This window comes from Protopterus annectens, chromosome 5.part1 (assembly GCF_019279795.1).
Source record: "Protopterus annectens isolate FY-2018-M chromosome 5.part1, PAN1.0, whole genome shotgun sequence".
Lineage (NCBI taxonomy): Eukaryota > Metazoa > Chordata > Ceratodontiformes > Protopteridae > Protopterus > Protopterus annectens.
In genome coordinates, this window is record NC_056736.1 from 708,539,283 (window position 1) to 708,558,459 (window position 19,177).

The 19,177-nt window shown below is 37.3% G+C and overlaps 1 protein-coding gene across 1 annotated transcript in view; it reads left to right on the forward strand.

Moving 5' to 3' along the window:
- FREM2 (FRAS1 related extracellular matrix 2) overlaps positions 1–19,177 on the forward strand; it is a 1,424,491-nt gene that overhangs the window by 1,260,309 nt on the left and 145,005 nt on the right. Inside the window, exon 16 of the mRNA XM_044073334.1 lies at positions 3,633–3,964. Coding sequence (XP_043929269.1) covers positions 3,633–3,964 — 332 coding nt within the window. The remainder of the gene's footprint in view (positions 1–3,632; positions 3,965–19,177) is intronic.

A 19,177-nucleotide genomic window follows, 5' to 3' on the forward strand; every position in this document is an offset into this window, starting at 1 on the left:
TGACTAGCGTTGTCGCTTCACAGTAAGACGTCCTGTTCGATTCTCAGCTAGAGCGTATTCTGTGTGGAGACATGCGTGAATGGGCGTACCTTCGTTGAAGGTTGTGCGTCAGAGCCGGCAACTCCGTACGTAAAAATCTACTGCCAATCATTAGCGGACCGGAGTTCCGCTGTGGTGACCCCTAACCGAGAAAATCTGAAAGACACAACAACAACAATAACAACTACAGTATCAGGAGAAACGACAACAAAAGTGCCCTGGCTAGACACGCTGGGCTGTGTGCTGGTGTTAGACAGTTTACATTTTTGGCTTTAGAGCATGTCAAGATTGGTGTTTTTCCTGGTGACTGGCAGAAGTTTTTACTGCAGAGGGAAATGTTTTGGCAGCTACACTTTGATGCTTGCAGTTTTCCAGGTTTGAATGACACTATTTCCATTTCAAGTGAGCTTAAAAGAAGGGTTAATATTCACTAAAATTTCATTTTATTATTGTGATATTTTATCTTCTACATTTTATTTTGTATTTTAACATCATATTTTTTTATGTTAGAAATGTTGCATTAGCAGTTTTGTGAATGTTTTCTCTTTAATTTGAGGAGGGGTTTAGCACTTGTTTGACACCTTTTTTATACATAAAAGGATTTCCTGTTTGATGTTCTTGGTTCTGATGATGTCACTTTGTTAATAAAGTGCTTAACCAACATTTTTTTACTATGGTAAGTAAAGTGTGTTGGATTGCGGTTTGGACTATTTTACGTTCTTTTTTTGTTATAGTTCTGTAGAACGGTATTTAGTGCTGGACAAGCAGGTGCATGCTGGATAATTTTATAGGTGGTAAAAAGCTGTGTATATGTTAGTTGATAGGGTAGTTCTAACCTGTTTAGGCTTTTTATTGCTATACAGTGATAGATTCCGCAAGGGGTGCTTCCTGTAAATTGTATTACTGTATGATCACATTGTTCAAGTTTTACTTTTTGTGATTTTTTGTGATGCCTGGAAGTTAATAAGGATGGGAGCACCATAAAGAACTGAGGGTAGGAGGCAAATAGTGGCAGGTGTAGGTTTATATTCATTTGTGAGGCATAGTAGACACCTATAGAGTCGATACATCCAGCTTTTGAGAATTACAATGGAATTTGAGTCACTGAACTTAAAAAGATTTGGACATAATTAGAAAACTATTAGGTATGAATTGGCCCCCTTTGTAACTTAAATGAAAAATTTTGAAACCAAACATAGTAGAATCTCTGGATAGGATGTCTCAGAAGTAATGGTATCAAAATATTTATCCAATTAAAATCTGTACAGCCAGTTATTACAAAGTCTAGCCTTTGCACACTAGTATGCATCATTCTAGGACATGGGAGAATTTTGTTGAACTACAACATAAAGCAGCCCTTTGTGATAAGTTTCAAAATGTCTTCTGCATTTATAATCATGTGAAAGGTTTTCAGGTCATTTACCCTACGTGTGCTATGATAGTTTCAGATGACCATTTCTTGTTAAATAACCTGCTTAGCAAATGTTGGACATCATATGATTGCATATCCCAGTAACATGAAACAGTAACTTATTACTACAAATAGATATTATCAGCTATAATTTAAAAGGTATGCTGTTTCATGTGAGGACAACTAAAATTCCAAACAAAAACATACAAAAGGCTCTACATTGGCTCTGTTTAAAAATATGTTTGTTTTCTACATGGGTAAGTTAATTTCCAACCTTTGGGCGCTGAAGTCAAAGTCTTTAAGACTCCTTTTTGGACTCTGAATTTGTACTTTGGCCATTGACCTTTGCTCTTTACGTTTCAGTTAGTCAGTTAGAATGTTAGCATTCTTACATGTTGTGTTATATTTAAGCATTAATACACAACAAGGTATGCTGTATCAGAGGATACTGCCACTCAGGCATGCTGTGAAACCAATATATACCTTAATAAGAAATGATAGGGTGAATGCAACTACTAAAGTTGTAAAAGTGCTTCACAGAAGTATTATAAAGTGATATTTATTGTATTATGTCTTGTCACATTACGTCTTTCATAATAAATTATCTGTAACCTATTGCTGATGTTTCTTTTCATTGCCACAGCCCTCTCAGGTGCACTATTGTACTGGAAACACAACTGTTCAAAATCCAAATTCACAGCATCTATTGCATGAAATATGCTCACTCAAATACATAAAACAGCTAAACACATGTACTGTTAAGGTACGCTACTTTTCTGCAAATAATGTGTCTTCTTTCAGCTTTTCCCAGTTAGGGTCGCCACAGTGGATCATCAGTCCGCAGATTGATTGTCAGTGGATTTTTACAGTGCCGAGTTGCCAGTCCGGCGCCCAACCTTCACGGAAAGCACAGCCACATGCACCTACCTGCATGTCTTTAAAGCTTATTCAGCTGCAGGGAGGACATGCAGACTCCGCACAGAAGAAACTTAAGCAGAGAATCAAACCGAAGAACCTCTTGCTGTGAGGTGACAATGCTAACCACTGAACCACAGTGGCCTTGCGGGGAGAAAACCCTGAACCTCTTTTATTATTCTGACTGCAAGGTTACTGCAATTCAGGAAAAGAGCACTGATTTAAAAATAATGTTTCACTCTTTCTTGAACACATTGTGATGTTGGACTCAAGTTAACTGTTATTTAAGATTGCACACACATTATTCTAAAGTTTAGTGAGTAAACAAACATGAGAAATAATACTGCAAACAAATATGCTCAGACAAATTAAATGTAAACAACTGACTTTTGAGCACCTGATGTGAGCCCTGTCTGTTATCTGAAGAAAGTAATAACTTCAGTAGCAAGCTGCAAAATCAGTGTCTTCTTAAGTACATTAAAAAAGAACATAGCTGATGTTAAAATTCATTTAAAAGAGCATATCTTTCTTAACATCAAACCAGTTGTGTACTAAAAAAGTTACTCTAAGAAGTAAGGCAACCACAAGAGTCTATGATGGGATGCTATTTTACATAAAGTATCTTCTCCACTCAATTGCAGTACTTACACTGCTGATTGAGAAAAAGAAGCACCGATTTCTGTTTTCATTTTGCTTTTTGATTTGGAGGAACAAGTTACTAATTCTACTGTATCTGGAAGAAGAAAATATGTTCATTTCAAATCTTGGATAAGGTAGTGGGATTCATATTTTGGTATTTGTGAGGCAGAATTTGGTAGCATCAGAGAGTGTTGTAATAGTGCAGTGATTCTGGACAATCAAATCCTTGCTGTCTCTTGTCATTGTTGCACTGTGGTATAATATGACAATGCCTTTTGACCTCTCAGGTCATGTATTTGTTTTTCCTATTTGTATAATTTTGATGAATAAACTGTCAATGTGCATTTCATGAGATATGACCTTGGGCTTCTTCATTGTTCATCTGTGCACTTTTTTCTTTGCGTTAGCAGACCAGTGAATTAACTTTGCAGCAGCAGTTCTTTGGAACACGTATGGGACGTGTACTTTCTAACTGCAAAGTAGGCATGACTAAATGAAACTGTAAGAAACTGTTAGAAAATTAACTTATTACAGTAAATGAATTATGGGTCACAATTGATTCCCTGATCTGAAATATTCTGTAGGGTGCAGCCATTCTGTTATAACTTCTTCTTTTGGTTTCTTTTAGGCATGCTTCCTGTCATTTCCACAAGAGACCTCTCCAACTTTGAGCTGACACTTAGCCCTGATGGAACTCGGGTTGGAAACCACAAGTGCTCCAACTTACTGGATTTCAGTGAAGTGAAGACAAGGTATGGCTTCCTGACCGATGCCACCAAAAACCCAGAGGTGATCGGAGAGACTGCCCCTTACCAGTACAGCTCAGCCCTCCGAGGTGCAGAGACCCTTCGCTTCTACAGAAACTTGAACTTGGAGGCCTGTCTCTGGGAGTTTGTTAGTTACTATGATATGTCTGAGCTCCTCACAGACTGTGGAGGCACCATTGGGACAGATGGACAGGTACCACCATTTTTGAATAGCATTATTAACATTGTACTTTATAATTTTGTTATTTTGTACTTCATAAACATTTTAACCTTTGCCATGTGTCCTTCTCATATAGTGCATGAGTCATAGTATTCATACATTTGTTTATAGTCTTGTACAAAAATCTGTACTCACTTTTAGAAACTGCTTAATTTTTAACTTTTTGTAAACATTTCTGTTATTTTGATGCAGGTGGTGGCTAAAAATAGATCCCTTTTGAATCAGTCCACTACTCAGGCCAATAAACAAAATTAATAACTCTTAAATAAGGTGGTACTGCGGTAGCATTGTCACCTCACAGTAAGACGCTGTCCGGTTCGATTCTCAGCTAGAGCGTCTTTTGCGTGGAGACATGCGTGAATGGGCGTACCTTCGTTGAAGGTTGTGTGTCAGGGCTGGTAACTCGGCACGTAAAAATCAACTACCAATCATTAGCGTACCGGAGTTCCGCTGTGGCGACCCCTAACAGGGAAAAGCCGAAAGACACAAACAATAACTCTTAAATAAGCAGTGTAATCACCTGCAAATAAACGTAGTTGTTCTATTTGTATCACTGTTCTCACTGAATACATGTTAAAGGTACTGATAATAGTGGTATAAATACTGACACTAAATGTGGAATTTAGATGTGGTCACTGGTTGTGCCACAGTGCAGCTACTTCATTTTCAATAAGCGTTCACGTCTGTTTCTTTTCAGATAGAGCAAACTAAGCTGCAAGCGACACACTGTATGTGAATAGTGCCAAGACTCCAGTGTACATCCCAGTATGTAGTTGCAGTCCTTTGCCTTGGGAATCATCCCACACACCTTGAACTGCACCAGAAGTACCATTGTGGCCATTTGTGCACATGGGATTTACACAAACTTCCATGCACATGATCTTGTAAGTGTTTGTGCTGCAGGTATTCTGAGGCGAATGCTCAGTCAGCAGGATGGAGTATTGAACTTCTGTCGTCCAACTGATAGTGCTACTTGCCTTTTGTCTCAAAGCAGTTTTCTTCATCAAATGATGACTTGTGTCTTTTCCTACCAATTTCCTCCTTGACACTTTCCGACTAAGTAAGAAGTCAACTGCTAGTTGTTTTGGAGAACTGCACATTTTTAGTTAGTCTTGTCTCTTCCAATTTAGCAGCATTTTAAAGATGTAATGTCTAGGACCCTCCTTGCTGAGTCACTGTATGGGTTATCCTCTCCAGCTTTTATATTTACATTCACTGTGAGGACAGGCTGTGAATCCTGTCCTTTCCATAGTATGTCCACAATTTCCAAGGCCTCTCCACCCCCCCAAGGGTGGAAGTCATTCTCATATAATGAGGACCTGCTCCTATCTCATTTTTCCCCAGTTCTTTTCAGGTCTGGGAAGGGTGCATTCTTGGCTCCTGACGTAGCTGCCTTGGGGGGGCATCCCAGGGTGTTTGTGCCAGTTTCCCTCTTTTGATTAGTTTGATACATTTACCATCCAGCCTGATTATAAGTAGTGGTCTTAGCTATTATCAGGTCACAAACTGGGACTGATTGGGCAAAAACTTCATTTTCTAAGCCCGTACTCAACCCACCTGAGCTACCTGATACTGGTTGAAGAGAAGAGGGTGAGCATATGGTAAAGTCTGGAATTCAGACAAGAGTGTTCATGCACTTACTTGACTGTTGCTGAGACTGAGAATCTTGGCTGTATCATTTTACATTACCTGTAGTTTTTTTCTTTCCCAATTTCACTAGATTCATACCACACCTCAGCTGCATAATCAGAACCAAGCTCACAAAAACCTCAGTGTAACAGTGCCTTTGGAGTGCCAGGAGACAGTAGGATTCTTCCCTGGTGGGCTGTCTTCAGGATCATGGGGAAGCCTTTGTTCCTTACAGAGATGAGTCCTTGAGATCCTTAAATTTCTCTTGCTCTTGGTTTGATGGCAGCTCCTAGAGGGAGGAGCTGTACCATATTTGATTATACTTGGCCTTTGTCCTGGGATTTCTTCTAGGTGGTGGCTCCCCTGACAGATTCCTGGATTGTGCCAGGATTTGGGCCTTATTTTAGGTTTTGCCTCAGGCCTTACTCTTTGGGATTCTGTCCAGCATAGGACCAATCAAGGAGGTTCCTCAGACATGACAAATATTCTTACTCTTTCAGGAATTCCCTCTATCCCCATAGATGAGGCAGTCTGTCTGTCCAGTTTTGTCTGTGGGTTTCCCTATAAATCAGCATCGAGTAGTAATTGGGGTACAAATCCTCACTGTTCTTTTTTGCTTTGTAGGAGTGTGGTAATGGAGCATAAGAGCTAACTGGCATGAACAGGGGATTAAGTGCACATATTTACTTGATGCATAATTTCATGAGTCATAAGATGTTACTGCCTCTGATTGTTGGAACTCCCAAAACATTTTGTGGAATTCTGATTGGTGAAAAAGGATACTCTAGACTGGGACCTCCTTTGAGTTTTTATTGAATAGTTTGTCTGTGTGACCATTTTATCAGTTCAAGAGATCTAAGTCTCTTTCATCATAAATCAAATAGGTTGGAAGGATAGATATGTATTACAGAGAATACCGCTTCACGTAAAGCAAAGTACTTGTCTTACGTTGTCTAAACATAATTTGATCGATTGGATGGGAAACTGTAAATTCACCTCTGTTTTAGCACCCTTCTCCCTTATGGACAGAGGCAACATGTAAATGTTTTGCTCATCTCTGGATTATTCACACTTAAAACATAAGGACTAAAAACATCATGGGAGTTTATGGCTAGGCTTATAAAGATCCTCACATATCAATAGCCTAGTACGTACCTATGAACATAGGCAGAACTGCATTGTAGCTTGGCTAACCCAGTAAAGCATATCTCTCATTTCTGTTGCTGTTCACATCCATCTGAGAACTGAGCTGCCTTCCCAAGTGTCAAGGTTCAGTACTGTATACTACATTTCTGCATCTTCCCCTAATTTAACATGTTGTGCAAAATTCTAACAGACATCAAACACAATCTCAAGATAAATATGCTGATCAGGTCTTTCTAATTTTCCTGTGAGAAATCTAAAATACTACTATATACTGAGGGGCCACTTCTGTAAACATTTGAAAAGAAGAAGGCATACTAGTCCATTTAAACAAATTAACGGAATGCTGCAATAAGCATTGTTCATAGACAGGTGAATACTGTCCACAAATAAGTCCTGTTTTAGTCTGTGTACAATATTCAATTTTATGCATTTTTCCTGTCATATCTATATAATTACCTTCAAATTGTGGCAACCAATACTCATACCCTTCTGGTACAAGAAATGTCATAGGTAGCACAGTAAATTGACACATAATTGTTGTATCATGACATTATAATGCATAAACTTTCCTGTACAATATTGTGGAGTACAGTATGTTACTTAAGTAAATAACCTAATCCAGTCAGTATCAGGTATCCATTTGTTAAACAATTGTCGCCAAGCATTTTCATTTTGTAACATAAGTTCAGTTTGTACTCTATTTTTCTGAATTTCCACATACAAAGGTTGCATAGTGCATTTTGTCCAATTTACAAAAATTGTCATGTTACCATCAAATTTTAACTGATTTAGCTGCATAGCATAATTCTCTAAAAATTGCTGCTGATAATTTATATTGTGCAGGTGTGTCTTCCATATTTCTGGATTCCAAGATGCTTGTAAATGCACAATCTGAGACATATTTTCTCCCACTACTTTTAATTGATTAGTCAGAATTTCAACGTCAGCTGCATTAATAGCTCCCATGCCTGTACCAAGGCTTCCTAGCAGAGTATCATATGCCTTTTATATTGGCACCTGTCTGTATCTGGGAATGTGATGTTAAAATGTACCACAACCTTTTGATAAGCATATGGACAAATACAATTGTCCTGCTCTCTTTGTTCACGAGAACGATTTACATCCCAACCTAGCTTTACAGTTTTATTGTCATTGTTTATTTTCCAAACTTGCATTTTTCTTGTTTGACACCCTACCCCAAGGGTTCCAATGAGTACAATCAGTACAATTACAAACAGAATTTTCATTACGTACAATAATATAACCTTTCCACATAAGTGGTATTAATCTGAAAAGTTGTTTTGATTTCAACTGTTTCAGACTTGGCATTTTCTGTGAGTCTACAAAAAACACAAAACATGAAGTCACGTAATGACTGTCAACTGATCTCTATGAACAAGAATTGTGAGAGATTGCCCCCTAGAGTATGCTGACAATACTGCTGTCATTCTTAGGTGTTTAGTTTGTATTGGATAGTGCGTTTGCTGAATATAAGCCATAAAAAGTTGTGTAGTAAAATTCCAGAAACAACATTCAAGTGTATCATTTCATACAGTGCCTGCAGTTTTAAGAACCCAAGCTTGAAATGTAATCATGTTATTAAAAATACCCTTCTGTTCATCCCACTTAGGGAGAGTTTCTAACATCCTAGACTGATGATAAATTTCAGCAGAAAAGCCAGCTGAGGCTATGATAGGATTTGTAACAGTAGTTCCTAATGCTTTAGATTGATATTCCTTTAACAGGGCTTGTAATTTTAAAAGGTCTTGATTAGCTAAGTTTGTTGCTCTAGCAGCTTCAGATTCCTGTGTCTCCAACTGAGATCGTAATGTGTTTATTTCCTCCCTAGCAATAGTTATGCCATGCTGTGCGTCAGCCAGCTGCTTAGCATATTTCTCTTGCAAATGGACAACTTTACTCATTAACCCTTCTATCATACCAATAGCTTTACTGCCCTGTTCAATAACAGTTTGTGTAAAAGTCTTAATTTCAGTCTGTGAGACTTTCAAAAACTGAAAAAATTATTTCGTACATTCAGCAGTGTCAGCATGCAGTTTACCAGACACATTCCATTTATCACAGTAAGTCTGAAAATGACCCATGAGGTCAAGATCCTGCTGGTTGCTAACTTTAGCAATCCAATCTTTAAACTCCTGCAAATCAGACTGTAAAGTACAAACTTTGACATTTGCATGACTGTCTAACAAATCTTTTGCAACAGGATTTATAGAAACAGGAACCATTGTCTGTGCTTCAAGCATTACTTTATCCTGGTTGTGTTCCAGGTTTTGTACAATATGTTTATGACAAGGCATATAGAAAGCAACATTTAAATCATTGCAGATAGCACATTTTTGTACATCCTGTGACACTTTTGCCTTACGTACATACCAGTCAAAGGCAGATCCACTTACATAATGCTGGATTATCAGTTTTCCCTAATAAAGACTTACAGGTGCTAACATGCTGATCATACCATGTATTTAAATAATTCCACACATTTATATATGGTTCAAACACACCAAAAGTAAAAGACTGAGTGCACTTCTTGGCATTTTCACAAATTGCATTCATTGTTAAAAGAAAAACAGAAGAAAATATTTACCACAAATGTTCAGGACAAGGTGGCCAGTCTTGACATGAAGATAAGTTGTGGGAAAATTCTCTGCTGTCTTCCACTAGATGCTGGTGATATGAATATTTTGGCAGCAGTATTTTCATACCTCATGGGTCACCAACTGTCTGAAGAAGAATTACCGTACTGCCCTGTACTGTGCTGCAGAATTACCGCATCGCCTGTACTGTGCTGCAGTGTTTGTCCTCCAGACAATGGACAAAGTTTAGGAAGAGAAGAATCGATTCTAATAAGGCCTGCGCTGGAATGACACACTGTGAGAGGCACCTCTTCAGGTCACCCCCCCCCCCGGTTGTTTGGACTTGGACTGGTCTCACCACTGTTAACGTTATACTACATTATTCACGATAGTCTGTACCTTTACTCAATGAAGACACTGCAATAGTTCTGCTGTTACGACATTAATTTACTGCACAAAAGGTTTACATCTTGCTTAACAATGAAAGGTATATACATCAAATATGTACTTCAGCTTACAGTTTTACGTCTGCAAGAACAGAATAATCAAAGCCTCTCCCATACAAAAGAAAAAGTCCCAATCTTTACAGTGTCTTTTCTGCCTGCATCAGCAGTTTAGAGAATTTTCCAGAATAATAAGTCTTTCCTTTGAAGCTGGTCTGCTGACAGTTTGTTTTCCATATTTTAAACATTCTGTTCCTGAATAAAAACTCCCTTCGTCCTTGGCCTATCTTGCGTATCATGTTGACGAGACACAGCTGCATACAAGAGTTCATCTTGACCTGCTTGTAGATAATAATTTTACAAAACTGCATAGTTTATAAGAGATAAAATATTTTACTTCTGATTCTTATTAACAATGAATGTCAAGCTGTGTAGTTTTACCAACTTAGGTAAATAAGTTCAAGCTGACCGCACTCTACACACTGAAATGCGGAAACATTTATTTCACATTCTCAGAAAAATCCACAGAAATCCATTTTAACCTGTTCTTTACTCTCACAATTTCCACTTTTTATTTAAAAAGTGGAAAATGACTGTTCAGTTTAAATTTTTTCTATAATGGTACACAATGAAACTTTTTCCAGTTTATTAAGGTTAACCATCATGATTTGCTGAACTTTATAAGTTTTTCTCAAATGACAACTTAGGTAACAATTCCAGAGAAGTTAGTATGACTATAATGCTTAACACTACTAATACAGAATGTATCAACCAATTTAACAAATTTTTTCCTGATTTTGACCAACCAGTAAAGATATCCCACCAGTTGTGAGCAGTGTCTTTTCTGTTTTTTTTTTTCAGCCAGACTAAGTAGTTTATCTTTTGCAATGATGCTTAATGCTTCATAATACAGAATATTTCTATTTTTTTTTCCAGATACTAATTTTATTATTGCTCATCATGTTCTTTAAATTATCCAAAGATACAGATATTTTGAGAAGCTGTATTAAGGCATAATTCCAGTTCTTGGAAATGTTTATTTCTATGGGTTCAGTCAACACATAGCTCTTATTATTCCATTTAAGGAAATCAACATGTGATAAACATCCGACAAAAGGTAATTTTAAATTATGACCTACGTCTTGATCTGTAACCAGACAAATATACTGAGGGGCCACTTCTATAACCATTTGAAAAGAAGAAGGCATACTAGTCCATTTAAACAAATTAACAGAATGCTGCAATAAGCATCATTCATAGACAGGCGAATACTGTCCACAAATAAGTCCTGTTTTAGTCTGTGTACAATATTCAGTTTTATGCATTTTTCCTGTCATATCTATATAATTACCTTCAAATTGTGGCAACCAATACTCATACCCTTCTGGTACAAGAAATATCATAGGTAGCACAGTAAATTGACACATAATTGTTGTATCATGACATTATAATGCATAAACTTTCCTGCATTGTGGGTGTGTACACAGTGTTACTTAAAGTAACAACCTAATCCAGTCGGTATCAGGTATCCATTTGTTAAACAGTTGTCGCCAAGCATTTTCATTTTGTAACATAAGTTCAGTTTGTACTCTATTTTTCTGAATTTCCACATACAAAGGTTGCATAGTGCATTTTGTCCAATTTACAAAATGTCATGTTATTTACCATCAAATTTTAACTGATTTAGCTGCATAGCATAATTGTAAAAATTGCTTGCTGCTGATAATTCATATTGTTGTGTGTGTCTTCCATATTTCTGGATTCAAGATGCTTGTAAATGCACAATCTGAGACATATTTTCCCCACTACTTTTAATTGATTAGTCAGAATTTTTTCAATCAAAGCTGCATTAAGCTCCCATGCCTGTACCAAGGCTTCTAGCAGAGTATCATATGCTTTTAATTATGGCTGCATTAATAATTAACTAATGCCTGTACCAAGGCTTCCAGCAGAGTATCATATGCCTTTTATATTGGCACCTGTCTGTATCTGGGAATGTGATGTTAAAATGTACCACAACCTTTTGATAAGCATATGGACAAATACAATTGTCCTGCTCTCTTTGTTCACGAGATTTACATCCCCCCAACCTAGCTTTACAGTATTACGAACGATACATCCCAACCAACCTTTTACAGTATTATTGTCATTGTTTATTTTCCAAACTTGCATTTTTCTTGTTTGACACCCTACCCCAAGGGTTCCAATGAGTACAATCTGTACAATTACAAACAGAATTTTCATTACGTACAATAATATAACCTTTCCACATAAGTGGTATTAATCTGAAAAGTTGTTTTGATTTCAACTGTTTCAGACTTGGCATTTTCTGTGAGTCTACAAAAAACACAAAACATGAAGTCACTTAATGACTGTCAACTGATCTCTATGAACAAGAATTGTGAGAGATTGCCCCCTAGAGTATGCTGACAATACTGCTGTCATTCTTAGGTGTTTAGTTTGTATTGGATAGTGCGTTTGCTGAATATAAGCCATAAAAAGTTGTGTAGTAAAATTCCAGAAACAACATTCAAGTGTATCATTTCATACAGTGCCTGCAGTTTTAAGAACCCAAGCTTGAAATGTAATCATGTTATTAAAAATACCCTTCTGTTCATCCCACTTAGGGAGAGTTTCTAACATCCTAGACTGATGATAAACTTCAGCAGAAAAGCCAGCTGAGGCTATGATAGGACTTGTAACAGTAGTTCCTAATGCTTTAGATTGATATTCCTTTAACAGGGCTTGTAATTTTAAAAGGTCTTGATTAGCTAAGTTTGTTGCTCTAGCAGCTTCAGATTCCTGTGTCTCCAACTGACATCGTAATGTGTTTATTTCTTCCCTAGCAATAGTTATGCCATGCTGTGCATCAGCCAACTGCTTAGCATATTTCTCTTGCAAATGGACAACTTTACTCATTAACCCTTCTATCATACCAATAGCTTTACTGCCCTCTTCAATAACAGTTTGTGTAAAAGTCTTAATTTCAGTCTGTGATACTTTCAAAAACTGAAAACATTATTTCGTACATTCAGCAGTGTCAGCATGCAGTTTACCAGACACATTCCATTTATAGGTTCATAGGTTCATACTAGGCTATCTTTTTTTTTGCTATGCTTTTTTTAGAGTTAGTATACTGTGCCTCTGTCTAATATGAATCTGTCCCTCCAGCATGTCCTATGAGGTCAAGATCCTGCTGGTTGCTAACTTTAGCAATCCAATCTTTAAACTCCTGCAAATCAGACTGTAAAGTACAAACTTTGACATTTGCATGACTGTCTAACAAATCTTTTGCAACAGGATATATAGAAACAGGAACCATTGTCTGTGCTTCAAGCATTACTTTATCCTGGTTGTGTTCCAGGTTTTGTACAATACGTTTATGACAAGGCATATAGAAAGCAACATTTAAATCATTGCAGATAGCACATTTTTGTACATCCTGTGACACTTTTGCCTTACGTACATACCAGTCAAAGGCAGAGATCCACTTACATAATGCTGGATTATCAGTTTTCCCTAACAAAGACTTACAGGTGCAAACATGCTGATCATACCATGTATTTAAATAATTCCACACATTTATATATGGTTCAAACACACCAAAAGTAAAAGACTGAGTGCACTTCTTGGCATTTTCACAAATTGCATTCATTGTTAAAAGAAAAACAGAAGAAAATATTTACCACAAATGTTCAGGACAAGGTGGCCAGTCTTGACATGAAGATCAGTTGTGGGAAAATTCTCTGCTGTCTTGCACTAGATGCTGGTGATATGAAAATTTTGGCAGCAGTATTTTCATACCTCGTAGGTCACCAACTGTCTGAAGAAAAATTACCGTACTTCCCTGTACTGTGCTGCAGTGTTTGTCCACCAGTCAATGGACAAAGTTTAGGAAGAGAAGAATCGATTCTAATAAGGTCTGCGCTGGAATGTCGCACTGTGAGAGGCACCTCTTCAGGTCACCCCCCCCCCCTCGGTTGTTTGGACTTGGACTGGTCTCGCCACTGTTAACATTATACTACATTATTCACGATAGTCTGTACCTTTACTCAATGAAGACACTGCAATAGTTCTGCTGTTACGACATTTATTTACTGCACAAAAGGTTTACATCTAGCTTAACAATGAAAGGTATATACATCAAAGATGTACTTCAGCTTACAGTTTTAGGTCTGCAAGAACAGAATAATCAAAGTCTCTCCCATACAAAAGAAAAAGTCCCATTCTTTATAGTGTCTTTTCTGCCTGCATCAGCAGTTTAGAGAATTTGCCAGAATAATAAGTCTTTCCTTTGAAACTGGACTGCTGACAGTTTGTTTTCCATATTTTAAATATTCTGTTCCTGAATAATAACTCCCTTCTTCCTTGGCCTATCTTGCGTATCATGTTGACGAGACACAGCTGCATGCAAGAGTTCGTCTTGACCTGCTTGTAGATAATAATTTTACAAAGCTGCATAGTTTATAAGAGATAAAATATTTTACTTCTGATTCTTATTCAGAAGTAAAATATTTTATCTCTTATTATTACTGTGGTGGTGGCGCTGCGGTAGCGTTGTCACCTTACAGTATGACGTTGTCCTGTTCGAGTCTCAGCTAAAGCATCTTCTGTGTTGAGACATGCGTGAATGGGCTTACCTTTGTTGAAGGTTGTGCGTCAGAGCTGGCAACTCGGTATATAAAAATCTACTGCCAATCATTAGTGGACCGGAGTTCCGCTGTGGCGACCCCTAACCGGGAAAAGTCGAAAGATACAACAACTTCTGATTCTTATTAACAATAAATGCCAAGCTATATAGTTTTGCCAAATTAGGTAACTGAGTTCAAGCTGAGTGCACTCTACACACTGAAATGCAGAACATTTATTTCACATTCTCAGAAAAATCCACAGAAATCCATTTTAACCTGTTCTTTACTCTCACAACCACCCTTTCAGGTTTACTTTCCAGGAAAACACAGTCTTTTTAACTTTCAAGAAAAAGTACTCTGTGTAATTCTTGTTGCAGTAACTGAAATGGGAGATCAAAGCTGCAGATTTAATTACCTACTTTTTCTTTAATTAAAGCCAAGATCTAATACTACAGACTATCCTTATCTTTTCTACTAACCAAAACCTAGAAAACGAACTGCATCAAAGGTGTCCGTATACCTATTCGGATGCATGCTTTAATGTAACACACCTGTTATAGTGATAGACATAGTGTAACACACCTGATATAACAGTAGATATAACATAACACACCTGATATAATAATAGACTTCCCCCAGGCTCACCAGTTCTTTTTTTTCCCCTTGCCATTCATACACCTATGCCTATAATACTTGCTAACATCAGTAAAATGTCCTGCATTTGCAATACCTAGTAAGCATTCAAAGAGTCCCTATGGCCTTGACATTTCAAGGCAAGGTGAGCACCAGCATAGCCAATACTGACCTGAGGAGGGACGTGAACTGCATGACACAAGAAATTGCATTATGAGTTAGTATTTCATTCATACCACTTGAAGGTAGGACAGGGAAAAGGTTCTGGCCTGCCTTGTGAACTAAAGATGTCAGTGAAACCTCCTAATCTCATTCACTCCAGTGTAGCTCAGGAATGCTGATTGTTCACTTCCACCATAGAAACTAACTGCAGCCTAAGCTCATTTTTAGAGAATCCATGTACAGAAAAATATTCATAACAATTTAACCATAACAACTAGAATTAAAATGAAAATACAAAAGTTATACAGTGTAAATGCTGATAGTGTAAATCTTAGCCATGATTTATCATAACTGTGAAAATGTTGATAGTGTAAATCTTAGCCATGATTTATCATAACTTTGTAAATGTTGATAGTGTAAATCTCAGTCATGATTTATCATAACTGTGTAAATGTTAATAGTGTAAATCTTAGCCATGATTTATCATAACTGTGAAAATGTTGATAGTGTAAATCTTAGCCATGATTTATCATAACTTTGTAAATGTTGATAGTGTAAATCTTAGCCATGATTTACTACTAGGTAAGGAATGTAAATTATATGTGTATTTTCATGTTTGGTAAAACAAAGCATAATATTTCAAGAAAAATACAATGCAGACCTATACAATTTGTAATTAATGTGTTTGTGTGAATGTCAGATTTAAAATGATACCTTAACTAGTATTACATGAGACACTTTTATTGAGATATTCACAGAAATATGACAAATGTTATAGTTCTCATAATCTGACAATTTAAACAAAGCATAATATCGCATCACCTGTACCAGACAGAGGCTGTATGTCAGTGTACAAGTCATGTGGATTAATGTCAGCTTCAAAATGATTCATCATGCAAGTTGTCCCCATGTTCCCGTGCCAAAATATGGGCATAATAATGGGAAATGTCATAATTTCCGTAATGTGACAAGAGAAGTATTAGACGTCTGCTATTGTCATAGACAGGCATGATTTTCTGCTGAAACTGGTCAGTGTTTATTCCACTATCAATATTAAACTTCAGCAATGACCTTGCCATACTTCCTTGCACAGATATTAACAGCAATATGACAAAGATATTAATTTTCATAATCCAATAAATAAACTGTGCTACTGATATTTCATGTCCTTACATGAACTTCTACATTTTGATAATGGCTTTAAAATGATGCCTAATCTGTCATCTTACCTTCTTTCATAACATAGTTATTCACCAAAATATGAAAAATGTCATATTTTTCATAACTTAAGTAATAAGCCGTAATATCTGTACACACACACACACACACACATATATATATATATATATATATATATATATATATATATATATATATATATATATATATATAATATATAGTTACAGTTCATTGGATGTTATAAGTACAGATGCCATCTTCAAAATAACATCTTATTCAGCATGTTGGTATGTTGCCCAGCAGAGTTATTCACAAAATATGGAAAAATATCATAATTTTCATAACCAAAGAATCAACAAACCATGATATCTGTACATGTATGTAGCATGCAGTTACAGCTCTTTCACCATGTTGTAAGTATTGATACTATTTTAAAAATGAGCTCCTTCTCAGCATGTCGACATATTTTCTAGGAGAGTTATTCACAAAAAAATATGAAATGTAATTTTTATAATCTAAGCAATAAATAAACTTTAATTTTTATAACCTAAGCAGTAAATAAACTGTAATATCTGTACATGTATAAGACACAGAATTACGCAATTCTTTCACCATGTTGTAAGTATTGATGCTATCTTTAAAATGAGGCCTTACTCAGTATGTTAACATTTCCTACCAGAATTATTCACCAAAATATGTTAAAAATAGCATGCTTTTCCTAACCTAAGTCATAAACAAGTTCTCATATCTATAGCTATATATAGTATACAGTTAAGGCCCTGTTGCCATGTTGTAAGTACTGACAACATCTACAAAATAAGACCAAACTCCCATACCTATTATGGCTGCCCACTCAGACTGCCGAAACTGGCACTGTCTCATGACTTCATTCAGTGTCATCAGTCTGTCTTACCCCTGCATTTTCTGTTTACATGTGTCTTCTCAGGAATGGAAAGAGGGCATCACAGGGGGAAACTGACCTTAAGTCTCTGGCCCTGACCGCTGCTTCTTTTGCTTGCATGTGTCCTATCAAGAGTGGGAAGAAGGCATCATAGGGAGAAACACACCTAATAGGCCTTCCCTCACAAAATATCTATCCTGAAGGGAAAGAAACAGGGGACTACAGAAAAGGCACATGTGAAAAGAAAATGCCTTACTTCTGTTTTTTTTTTTTTTCCCATTTGCACGTGTCGTTTCAAGAATGCAAATAAGGCATCACATCAGGAAACTCGTGTAATATGTCTTGCACTGACTGAAATAACTTTTCTAAAGGGATAGTGACAGGAGGGCTATGAAATGGTCATATGATAAAAGAAAAAGCCTTACCTGATAGTAGAGGAAAAAACAGAAAATAATTAAAAAAAGCTTCTGCATGACCCACACCATGACACAGTATTATTCTCATGCAAATTAGGTATTTCATCATTATATGCAGACTTGGTGAAAAATTCATTGTTACAATAAATTGAGTCATAACAGGTGGGTGTAACAGTTGAAAACTCACTCCCTTAAAGGGAAGCAGAACTATCCATAGAGATGTTGAAGCCATTGGTATAATAATCAAGGCTAGTTCCACCCTCTTTTTCTCTGACCCTCCCCTTTCAGTGTCATACAAAGGATAATGTATACATCACTGCCTGGGTCAGTTCTGTTTTTGAGATGACTCCAGCCTGATCCATTCTGCCTGGAACACCTTGGTGATTATCTGGGAAACAAGACAGAATACTGGGTAAGTTTAGCATTGATGATGCTATCTGTATAGCCTGATCCTTATTCTGCCTAATTACCCCCTCCCAAAAAAAAAGGAAACATCCATTATATGTCTCAGAGATCACCACACTTTGCCACATTTCCACCTGACAAGTAGCCACAACTTTGAGAGGCGTGGTAAATGTGTATATTTTTGTGCCATGTTGGGTATTCCCTCTATCTTTTTACCTCATCTTCCCTTTCTAAGTCTGGCCAATTCCAAAAGAGGAAGAGGAATTTTAACCACCTAAGGAATGGGGAAACATTAAAGTGGCACACAGACATGTGCCCTCCTATCCTAACAATGCTACCCAAAGGGCAGTCCCACTAACATCTCTGCCACAGTCCTGACTGTATTCTGGAGCTACTGGTGGTGTTGGGGTATTTCTCAGAGTTGAAGTCTTGGGAAAGCTTCACCAGTGGGTTATTGGTGGGGGTCAGATTTGCTTACGTCCTGGAGTTAAAGGGTATTTCCACAGAAAGAGTCAGTCTAGTGGATCAATTCATTTCAGTGGATTTCATGGGGGGGTCTAGTTTCTACAACCCAGAAGGTAGGGATTGTCACATTTTCACAACTGAGGTGTGTGGTTTCCTTCTGTCTCTATGTGGCCCTTAAGAAGAAGTACAAATTCCCTTCCACTTTGGACCTAAGCATGTGCCTTACTAACAGGAATGCTACACATTATAAGTTGTGCTGCCATTTTCTGTGTTATGCTAAAATCTAATTGTTTACAGGATATACTGCCTTATAACCAGGGTATGTGTCTAATGCTCCCCAGTGGATTTAGTGCTCCTCTGTAGCTGCTACCAGGAGGTGCATGTGCTCATGTACACATGCTATTATAAGTGCTAAGTCACCAGGCCAAGCAGTGTGCTTCCTGCAGAGTGTGCACTCTAAGCTTCTTGATTTGGGTGATACAACCACACACCTGGAGGTGTCACCAATGCAGTGAGCCACACCACCCATCCCAAAAAGATGGGGAAGCCAGCATTTGCCACTCACATCCATCCTGACCCATC